Consider the following 11,607-nt stretch of genomic DNA (forward strand, 5'->3'; position numbering starts at 1 on the left):
TCTTTGTCCACTCACACACTTATGCTGCCTGATGTCCTTATGAGATGTCAGTAAGGAGACAGAGCACTTACCCAGACAACACACACTAGATCATTAAGAGTGTTTCAGTGCTGGAACACCTCAGGCACTGACCTCAGCTGCAACCACTGTCCAGAAGACGGTGGTCAGATTGGAGGGCCTCCTACTGCCCTGGGAAAGCAGCACATCCCCCTTTCCTGGACTGCCTGGAGGAGAATCTGCAGGGAAGACCACTGAACTGTGGGGTACAGGTTGCTGCCTTCTCTCAGATATGTTTGTTGATGCAGAATCTGGGACTCCTGGCCTGGAGTTAATGAATGATTGTATGGGTTTCCATTCAATATGACGCCCGGACTGTCAATCCCTTGAGGTAATGTTGGGGATAGCGACTTCATTCCCATCCCCACGCCTGCCACCAAATTTAGACTTCAGAGCAGAAGACTCCAGCCCATATCAACATAGCTGGCACAAGGTTGTGAGCAGAAATGCTATCATTATGAATGAGGACATCAGATTTGTGCACCATGGAGCCTCTGCCATTTTCCTGTCCTAGTGATCTGTTTGAAGTCCGATTGATAGATTACAATTATCATGTGAGAGTACCTTTAAGAAATGGATGTTTAAGCAATGTACCTTGAAGGAATGGAGTTGATCATATTACTGAAGTAATGTCACAGGGGGGGAGCTGAGCTCACTTCTGATTTGGTTTCAGTTTGAAAAAGTAGCTTGGGTGTGTCTGTGTGTTTCCAGAGAGCTGCAGGAATAAAAGCAAGGTGCTGGAGCTGAAGTCAACCAAGCTGATATATCTCTGCCATCCAACAGAAAATATATATTAACTGTGACCTGGTATGTTACTGTTTTGAAGGTTTGAAGCCTTTTGGATGTTTGAAGGAACATTTTGAGGGATTAATTAGCATTATATTATTTTCAGGGTTATCTGTGAAATAAGGGGTGCTAAGGGATCCAATGTTTATTGAAAAGGTTAAGTTGAGTTCATGGAATAAACATTGTTTTGTGTTAAAAACCACGTGTCCATAATTGTAATATCACACCTGGGGAACAAGCCGTGTACTTCAAAAGCAACAATCCATTAAAGGGGGAGGTTGGTCGAACTCCATGATACATTTGGGGGTTCTGAAAATGGCCCGCCCATAACAATTGGGGGCTCGAGGGGGATAAAAGTCTATCTATTGGATTGGCTTTTGTGAACTTAAAGACAGTGAAGGTTTGTTGCTTTTCCGGTGTGGTATTTTAGTTTAAGTGGGGAGAGTGTTGTGAACAATGGCTCTTTCGGAGGCTCAGATGTTTTTGGGGTTGGACGCGGTAACACGTGATACCTTACGGACAGAGAGTAAAAACAGACTGTTAGGTTTCGCAAAAGCATTGCAGTTAACACTGCCTAGCAAAATACGAAAAGATGAGGTACTTAACGCGGTATCTGCGCATTTACGTTTGCCTGCGATACATTCTGACTCATTAGATATGGCAAAGCTCCAGTTGCAGATAAAGCAATTTGAACATGAAAAAGAATTAAAGCAACTTGAACATGAAAAAGAATTAAAGCAACTTGAACATGAAAAATAATTAAAACGGCTTGAATATGCAATGAAAGAAAAAGAGATAGAGATAGAGAGAAAAAAGAAAAGAGAGTTTGAACTTCGGAAAATAGCTGTGAAGTAAGGGGTGTTAAGGGATCCAATGTTTATTTAAAAGGTTAAGTTGTGTTTGTGGAATAAACATTGTTTTGTGTTAAAAACCACGTGTCCATAATTGTAATATCACACCTGGGGAACAAGCCGTGTGCTTCAAAAGCAACAATCCATTAAAGGGGGAGGTTGGTTGAACTCCATGATACATTTTGGGGTTCTGAAAATTCCTCACCCATAACACAATGACACCCTGGAACCCTCGTTGATCATTGGCTTCCAATATAACACTCCGATGTTGAGCAACTGCTGACTGTGCTGCAACAGAAACTCAGGCATTGGCCATTAGATGCTGCACAATGTTTGTTCCCATAGCTGTGTTCATGGAGTTGGCAAACAGTTCCACACTGAAAAGCATGGACTCCAAGCTCTGCAATAAGCCATGTGTCAAGTTTATGCCGGACTCCTCCATGGTATCTAACACTGCAGGCTTCCATACAGGTTCCTTAACGCACCAAGCATTTTATTGTGTTGGCCCATAGAATTGTTGATTTGAACTGAACTAGTGTGCGAGCCTGACAGGCTGGGCTATCCTTGCCTTGCCCTGGCTACAGTACACTTGCTCCCAATGTCTCACCACATGCAGATCCAACCTCTTAATCTATCCTTTAAATATATGTACTTTCAATCTTGTGAGCTGGTGGATGTGAGAGATTGAATTATGGTGTGTCTTTATTTTCACTGCCATCTTGCTGTTCCACTAACTTGAAATTTGCAGTCCTTGGGTATCTGAAAATGAAATTGGCTGTGGTGAAGGGAAAGGAGAAAGTAAGAAGTTTGACAAAGTACCACATGGCAGATTGGTCAAGAAAGTGAAAGCCAATGGGATACAGGGCAATTGTGACAAACTTGATAAAAAGTTGGCTCAGTAAGAGGAAACAAAGAGTCATGGTCGATGGCTACCCTTGCAATTGAAAAGGTGTTTGAAGTAGTGTTCCACAGGACTGTTATATATTAACAATTTGGATATTGTCATGTGAGAGTACCTTTAAGAAATGGGTGTTTAAGAAAAGTACCTTTAAGAAATGGGTGTTTATCAGTGATGTCAGAGTGTGGGTGGAGCTAGGCTGTCTGTCAGCTTTTTACTTTTGTTTTAGGCTGTTTGCTGCATGATGTGTTTTAGTTTAGTTTTCAGAGCTGGATAGCTGCAGTCACAGCCAGAAGGTGTATTAGTATCTCTATCTGTAATCTAAAGACTGTAAATCGATCCTTTGGTGATTTAAAACTAATAATTGCTCTCAATAGTGATTTTAAACCTGATCTTTGTGTTTTAAAGGTATTTAAAAAAAAAAAGTTTTATGGATGTTAAAAGGAAATCTTAAAGGATTACTTAGTGTTGTATTATTTGGCGGTTGCATTTGAATTGATGGTTGCTAAGAGGTTCACTGCATGTTTTAAAAATGTTAACTTGAGTTAATAGAATAAACATTGTTTTGCTTAAAGAAATATTTTTCAATTTCTGCTGTACCACACCTCCCCATACCACAATCTATTAAAAGTTGTGGGTCAAATGAACTCCATGGTACACTTTGGGGTTCTCTAAACCCTGGCCCGTAACAATACGCACATGGAGAACACGATTGGCAAATTTGCAGACGACACAAAGATTGGCCGAGTGGTGGACAGTGTAGAGGACAGCTATAATCTTCAAAACGAAAGAGATGGATTGGTGGAGTGGGCGATAAAGTGGCAGATGGAATTTAACACAGAGAAGTGTGAAGTCATGCATTTAGGGAGGTATAACAGTTGTAGGGAGTACACAATAAATGGGAATATACTAAGAGGGATAGATGAAGTGGGAGTTATTGGTGTACAAGTACACAGGTTCCTAAAGGCAGCAGTTCAAGTAGATAAGGTTGTAAAGAAAGCATATGGAATGCTCTCCTTCAATGGCAGAAGTATAGAATATAAAAGTAAGGATATAATGTTGGAATTGTATAAAACACTAGTGAGGCCACAACTGGACTACTGTGTGCAGTTTTGGTCACCACATTACAGGAAGGACATTATTGCTCTGGAGAGAGTGCAGAGGAGGTTTACAAGAATGTTGCTAGGGTTGGAAAGTGTAGCCACGAGGAGAGAGTGGATAGGTTGGGGTTATTTTCCTTTGAACAAAGAAGAAGGCCGAGGGGTGACTTAATTGAGGTGTGCAAAATTATGAAGGGAAGAGATAAAATTCTTTCCCTCAGTGGAGAATTCTAGAACCTGGGGATATAGATTAAAGATAAGTGGCAGAAGGTGTAGAGTGGACATGAGGAAGAACTTTTTTACGCAGAGGGTAGTGGGAGTCTGGAATTCGCTGCCCGAGTTGGCGGTGGAAGCAGAGACCCTAAACTCTTTTAAAAAGTACCTGGATCTGCACCTTAAGTACTGTAAGGTGCAGGGCTAGGGACCAGGTGCAGGAAGGTGGAATCATAAAGGTCACCTGGGTGTCCTCAGGTAGGCATGGACAAGATAGGCTGAATGGCCTCCTCCTTCTGTGTAACTTTTCTATGATCCTGTACTATGATTCGAAGTTCATGCTTATACTATTTGCAGCTTCTGAAGCAGAAGAGATTTAGAGATGAGGCAGGTGTGTGACGGAGGATTGGGTATGAGAATACTGTAATTGGCAATGACTTTAGTCCCACTGTTGGCCATGGCCTCAGCAATTACAGTCAATTAGTGTCAATGTCCTGCCTACAGCTTCCTCTTTACATTTCTCAAGAAGAATACGGGCCGCTGGAGACAGTATGTTTGCAAAGAACAAAATGGACCCTGGACTCCTCTATTAAACAGCTCAAGATTCCAGACCTGGGAAAATAACATTCTTTGTTCAACACCCAGGAGAAGTGGGAGGCATTTCACATGACATTACCAAGCTTCTGGAACCTTTAATATTGCCGTGTGGTATAGAGTTTTATCGTCAGTCACTGTTTGACCTCAACTAACTACTTGAACAATGTAAAATAACATTATGGTGGAGGTGGGCACATCCCAACTTGCCAGCAGGTGGGCGGGGCCACTACCATAGGCCACAGTGTCTAATTTTGGCATCACATTTTAGGAAGAATCAGAAGGCTTTAGAGAAGGTGTAGAAAAGATTTATGAGAATGGTTCCATGCATTAAGGACTTCAGTTACATGGACAGATTAGAAAAGCTGCTGTTGCTCCGACAGATTGAGTGGAATCTGATAGAGATGTTCAAAACCATGGCAGGTATGGATAGAGTAGATAGGCAGAAATTGTACGGAGAGGCAAGAACCCCCAACACCGATATAAGTTGATTGGCAAAAGAACCAACAGCAAAATGAGGAAAATCTCACATTTGCAGTGAGTGGTTCAAATCTGGAAAGCACTGCTTGTGAGTGTGGCTGAGGTAGATACAATCAGGACTTCCAAAAAGAGACTTGATTAATGAAGAGAAAGGTTTGCAGGGCTAAGGGGAAAGGGTGGGGTAGTGGGGCTAACTGAGTTGCTCTCGATGAGGGCCAGCACAGCCAAGGCAGGCTTAATAGTTTTCCTCTGGGCCATGACTATTTCATGATTCCTACATACTTTTTATATTCAGCTTAGTGCTCTATTGTATTTTTAACCGTTCAATTACATAAATGACCAGGAAGCCAGAAGTAGAAATAACAACAGGATTTATTTTACTTAACATAAAGTCTGCCTGCGGCAGTAATGATCTGCAATCATAGTCCCCGTTCAACCAACCAATTCCTTGCTCGAGCCTGCTTTTATGCTCAATCTTATGCCCAGCTCGGTGGCCTCCACCCACTACCGGGGAAGAATACGTTCCACGAACCCCACAGGGAGATCAATTATGGTTTTCCCGTGGGCCTCATGAGGGGGGGGGGGGGGACACAACATCTCCCCATGCCCCCCCCACCCCCAAGTTCAAAGGTTCCCCCTCTGCAACCATCTGAGGAGGCCTTTTGAGTTACTTTGTACAAGCTATGATCCTGCTTGCTGTGGGTCTGAATCGGGTGGCATGCAACGGTTGGTAGCCCACCTTTTTCCAGACAATCTCCGGCAAGCTATAGCCGGGATCTCGGTCCTGGACACACCATTATCCATCTACGGGGACGCCGTGCTGTCCATTTCGAAGCCAGAGTCGTCTTTATCCTGGTGGTCCAGGCATTAGATGCACGCTCTGGCAGCGTGGTTCCTGGCTAGGTCAGACATCCTCTAGAGCGGGCTGACACTTCTTTAGGTGGTCCACGTGCTTACGTAGGGTCTTCCCTTGAACCCTAACCTTGTATATGGCAGATCATGTTTTTTACACTGTGACCCCTGGAAGCCAGAGTGCACAATTTCTGAAATTGCTGATATAAACCGTGGCTCCCGGTTGCAAATTTCACCCTGCCATCCTGTGGCCATAATACGGTTGCTGCGAGTCCTGCTGTTGCTCTACTTTCCTGTCCAGATTTGAGAAAGTCAGGCTTAATCAGGTTCTGAGGAGTCAGCCCATCAGCAGCTCCATGGCCCATCAGGGTACCACTCCTGCTGTAACACATGGTGTAGTCCTATAGTTAAAAAGTAATCTTGCCAGTCGTGAGGCCAGGGAACCCACAGTCTGCTTCCGCATGTCTCTGTTAAATGTCTGAACCACCCGTTTGGCCAGGCCGTTAGATGATGGATGATACGGGCAGTTTGGATGTGTCGGATTCCTTTCATCCGTGCAAACATCGAAAATTCTTCCCTTAGAACATCGAACATAGAACGATACAGCGCAGTACAGGCCCTTCGGCCCACGATGTTGCACCGAAACAAAAGCCATCTAACCTACACTATGCCATTATCATCCATATGTTTATCCAATAAACTTTTAAATGCCCTCAATGTTGGCGAGTTCACTACTGTTGCAGGTAGGGCATTCCACGGCCTCACTACTCTTTGCGTAAAGGACCTACCTCTGACTTCTGCCCTATATCTATTACCCCTCAGTTTAAAGCTATGTCCCCTCATGCCAGCCATTTCCATCCGCGGGAGAAGGCTCTCACTGTCCACCCTATCTAACCCCCTGATCATTTTGTATGCCTCTATTAAGTCTCCTCTTAACCTTCTTCTCTCCAACGAAAACAACCTCAAGTCCATCAGCCTTTCCTCATAAGATTTTCCCTCCATACCAGGCAACATCCTGGTAAATCTCCTCTGCACCCGCTCCAAAGCCTCCACGTCCTTCCTATAATGCGGTGACCAGAACTGTACGCAATACTCCAAATGCGGCCGAACCAGGGTTTTGTACAGCTGCAACATGACCTCCTGACTCCGGAACTCAATCCCTCTACCAATAAAGGCCAACACTCCATAGGCCTTCTTCACAACCCTATCAACCTGGGTGGCAACTTTCAGGGATCCATGTACATGGACACCTAGATCCCTCTGCTCATCCACACTTCCAAGAACTTTACCATTAGCCAAATATTCTGCATTCCTGTTATTCCTTCCAAAGTGAATCACCTCACACTTCTCTACATTAAACTCCATTTGCCACCTCTCAGCCCAGCTCTGCAGCTTATCTATATCCCTCTGTAACCTGCTACATCCTTCCACACTGTCGACAACACCAACGACTTTAGTATCGTCTGCAAATTTACTCACCCACCCTTCTGCGCCTTCCTCTAGGTCATTGATAAAAATGACAAACAGCAACGGCCCCAGAACAGATCCTTGTGGTACGCCACTTGTAACTGAACTCCATTCTGAACATTTCCCATCAACCACCACCCTCTGTCTTCTTTCAGCTAGCCAATTTCTGATCCACATCTCTAAATCACCCTCAATCCCCAGCCTCCGTATTTTCTGCAATAGCCTACCGTGGGGAACCTTATCAAACGCTTTACTGAAATCCATATACACCACATCAACTGCTCTACCCTCGTCTACCTGTTCAGTCACCTTCTCAAAGAACTCGATTAGGTTTGTGAGGCATGACCTACCCTTCACAAAGCCATGCTGACTATCCCTGATCATATTATTCCTATCTAGATGATTATAAATCTTGTCTCTTATAATCCCCTCCAAGACTTTACCCACTACAGACGTGAGGCTCACCGGTCTATAGTTGCCGGGGTTGTCTCTGCTCCCCTTTTTGAACAAAGGGACCACATTTGCTATCCTCCAGTCCTCTGGCACTATTCCTGTAGCCAATGATGACATAAAAATAAAAGCCAAAGGTCCAGCAATCTCTTCCCTGGCCTCCCAGAGAATCCTAGGATAAATCCCATCAGGCCCTGGGGACTTATCTATTTTCAGCCTGTCCAGAATTGCCAACACCTCTTCCCTACGTACCTCAATGCCATCTATTCTAATAGCCTGGGTCTCAGCATTCTCCTCCACAACATTATCTTTTTCCTGAGTGAATACTGACGAAAAATATTCATTTAGTATCTCGCCTATCTCTTCAGACTCCACACACAACTTCCCATCCCTGTCCTTGACTGGTTCTACTCTTTCCCTAGTCATTCGCTTATTCCTGACATACCTATAGAAAGCTTTTGGGTTTTCCTTGATCCTACCTGCCAAATACTTCTCAAATCCCCTCCTTGCTCGTCTTAGCTCTCTCTTTAGATCCTTCCTCGCGACCTTGTAACTATCCATCGCCCCAACTGAAACTTCACACAGGCCTCCTTCTTCGTCTTAACAAGAGATTACACTTCTTTGGTAAACCACGGTTCCCTCGCTCTACGCCTTCCTCCCTGCCTGACCGGTACCTACTTATCAAGAACACGCAGTAGCTGATCCTTGAACAAGCTCCACTTATCCAGTGTGCCCAACACTTGCAGCCTACTTCTCCACCCTATCCCCCCCAAGTCACGTCTAATGGCATCATAATTGCCCTTCCCCCAGCTATACCTCTAGCCCTGCGGTGTATACTTATCCCTTTCCATCATTAACATAAACGTCACCGAATTGTGGTCACTGTCCCCAAAGTGCTCTCCTACCTCCAAATCCAACACCTGGCCTGGTTCATTACCCAAAACCAAATCCAACGTAGCCTCGCCTCTTGTTGGCCTGTCAACATATTGTGTCAGGAAACCCTCCTGCACACACTGTACAAAAAACGACCCTCTAATGTACTCAAACTATATCTTTTCCAGTCAATATTTTGAAAGTTAAAGTCTCCCATAATAACTACCCTGTTACTTTCGCTCTTACCCAGGATCATCCTCGCCATCCTGTCCTCTACATCCCTAGAACTATTTGGAGGCCTATAGAAAACTCCCAACAGGGTGACCTCTCCTTTCCTGTTTCTAATCTCAGCCCATACTACCTCGGAAGAAGAGTCCCCATCTAGCATCCTCTCCGCCACCGTAATACTGCTCTTGACTAGCAGCGCCACACTTCCCCCTCTTTTGCCTCCTTCTCTGAGCTTACTAAAACACCTAAACCCTGGAACCTGCTACATCCATTCCTGTCCCTGCTCTATCCATGTCTCCGAAATGGCCACAACATTGAAGTCCCAGGTACCAACCCATACTGCCAGTTCCCCTGCCTTATTTCGTATACTCCTGGCATTGAAGTAGACACACTTCAAACCACCTACCTGAACACTGGCCCCTTCCTGCGACGTCAAATCTGTGCTCCTGACCTCTATACTCTCATTCTCCCTTACCCTAAAACTACAATCCAGGTTCCCATGCCCCTTGTGTCCCATTGTCAGTAACCTGGATATCAGGGATCCCGTGAGTGTTGAATGAGCATGTCAGTTTCTGACTGGTGACCTTTGATGTGTTAGAGGCCATCTTATAGATGCCGAGCCATTTGGAATGGGTATCCACAAGGATAATAAATATGAACCCATAAAAAGGCCTGGCAAAATCAGCATGCAGTCTTACCCAGTGATGCCCTGGTCATTCCCAGGGACGGAGGGAGGCCACAGGTGGGAGAATTTGGTGGTCCTCACACACTAGGCAACTATGCATGACTTGCTTGATGTCCCTTCTCGGGTCACCAGATATTAACTTTGAGGCTCCCGGGTAACCATTGTGCAAGTCCTTCAGGATCAATTCCTGCTCTGGCAGTGGGACGACCACGTGTGCTCCCCACAGGAGGATGCAGTTTAGCTGCATCATGTTATCTTCCTCTGGTGGGGCCATGTGTGATGTCCTGGCTCGCAGTGACCTCATCGTCTGCTCTCTCTGCCGATTCTGGCTGCCCGACTCTGACGTGTTCTATGCCCACATGCCTGGAAATGCTGTCGGATTTCCCCTTCATCGTCACGGGAAGTATCCTGCTGGTCTGTAGCGGCCCCGATTGCAGTATTGTACCTTTGATTGTCGCTTTGGAGGTGACCTGGTCATTTGAGCACTACCCTGGGATGTCACAAAAGTCCGATATGGAGGTAATGAAACATAATGGACCCCATTGTCCATGGACACTGGCAGTTCTTTGCGAAAGTCAGGCTTAATCAGGTTCTGAGGAGTCAGCCCGTCAGCAGCTCCATGGCCCATCAGGGTGCCACTCCTGCTGTAACACATGGTGTAGTCCTATAGTTAAAAAGTAATCTTGCCAGTCGTGAGGCCAGGGAACTCCCTTCTCCCTTCTCTGCATTTTCACTTGACAGCGCTAATTCAGTGGTCCGCTTTAAATCCAATGTGGGCTACTCCAACAGCTTCCTTTGCATGGCCACATTGTTGTTTCACCATTTCAGATAGGGATGGCCCAACTTTCAGGGCTCCACCTGGGGCAGGTCAAGAAATCAGTTACCGACTCCCCCGGAGTTCGTACAGCCATGTTGAACCGGTACCATTGCATTATAACCATAATGGTCAGACACCAGTACAACTAACTCATCGGATGACTTGGAATCCGGAGCAGCTGGTTGATAAGGCTCTTTATAATCCCAAATGTCGGGCCCCACATGCTGTTGGGAGGAATACCTTCTCCCAAAATGCCTGGGAGTGTGGTAGAAACAGGTTGCATCACATCCTTTAAAAAGTACCTGGATGACCACTTGGCATGTCATAACATTTAAGGCAATGGACCAAGTGCTGGCAAATGGAATTAGGTAGGCAGGTAGGTTGTTTTTCATGCGACTTTGCAGACTCCATGGGCCGAAGGGCTTCTTCTGTGCTGTATTATTCTGTGATTCTGAGAAAAATATTTTCAAGAAAGAAGATGCAGATTGTGTGATCATGGATTACTTGCTTCTACCTCACCCCACATCCCTCACGTTACGCTCCTCTCCTTTTAATTCTCTGCCTACAGACATCCAAGTACTGCTGATAGCCCAGCCTCAGGACAACCTCTGTGGAAAGGAAACAGCAAAATCATCCCACTGATGAAGAAGTACTACCACTTGATTTCACACAGTAAATTTAATATTTTGCAAATGGTAGAGTTGGAACCAGCATATGATGCATCACTCAGCACAATTGAGCTGCATCCAGGGATAAAGAATTGTTTGCATGTCAGCTCACTGGAAAAAAAGAGGTCATACATGATTTCTGCTAGAGTGGGCTCTGATATGAATGTCATGAGAATGCCGATAATGATGCAGACCGAGATGTTTGGTGTGTTGGAAGGCCTGTCACGTAGCCTGTTGTCACTGACCATGGGATATCTGTTTTCAACGTGACTGAGAGCATCATGCAGAGCAGGGAGCCATTGCTTTTGAACATGAAATGCTGATCCATTACAACACTTGTGGACCCAGAGTGGGGCAGAGTCTGGTGGCTGCTGTATCAGCTACCCCTGCAGCATGGGCAGCAGCCACCCAATGTCTCAGTGCTTGTTGTCGTGCAGTTCAGACTGCTGCCATTGTGGCTGTAGATACCAGTACTTAAAGGGGCATGTGGGCTCTCGCAGCAGTTCAGCAAGTAATCCTCCAGCATACTTCCACCACTGCCACTCTGCCAAAAGCTTCACTGGTCCTTTTCAGCCAAGCAACCCACTG

The 11,607-nt window shown here is 45.3% G+C and overlaps 1 protein-coding gene across 1 annotated transcript in view; it reads right to left on the minus strand.

Annotated features, from left to right (window-relative positions):
• The window catches only part of LOC140405579 (phosphatase and actin regulator 1-like), a gene marked incomplete at its 3' end in the record, with an annotated part of 649,269 nt that extends 639,080 nt beyond the window's left edge, over positions 1-10,189 (minus strand). The window contains exon 1 of the mRNA XM_072494136.1: positions 9,980-10,189. Coding sequence (XP_072350237.1) covers positions 9,980-10,189 — 210 coding nt within the window. The remainder of the gene's footprint in view (positions 1-9,979) is intronic.
• Between the last annotated feature and the right edge of the window lie 1,418 nt (positions 10,190-11,607).

The sequence above is a fragment of the Scyliorhinus torazame genome, unplaced genomic scaffold, assembly GCF_047496885.1.
Source record: "Scyliorhinus torazame isolate Kashiwa2021f unplaced genomic scaffold, sScyTor2.1 scaffold_91, whole genome shotgun sequence".
Lineage (NCBI taxonomy): Eukaryota > Metazoa > Chordata > Chondrichthyes > Carcharhiniformes > Scyliorhinidae > Scyliorhinus > Scyliorhinus torazame.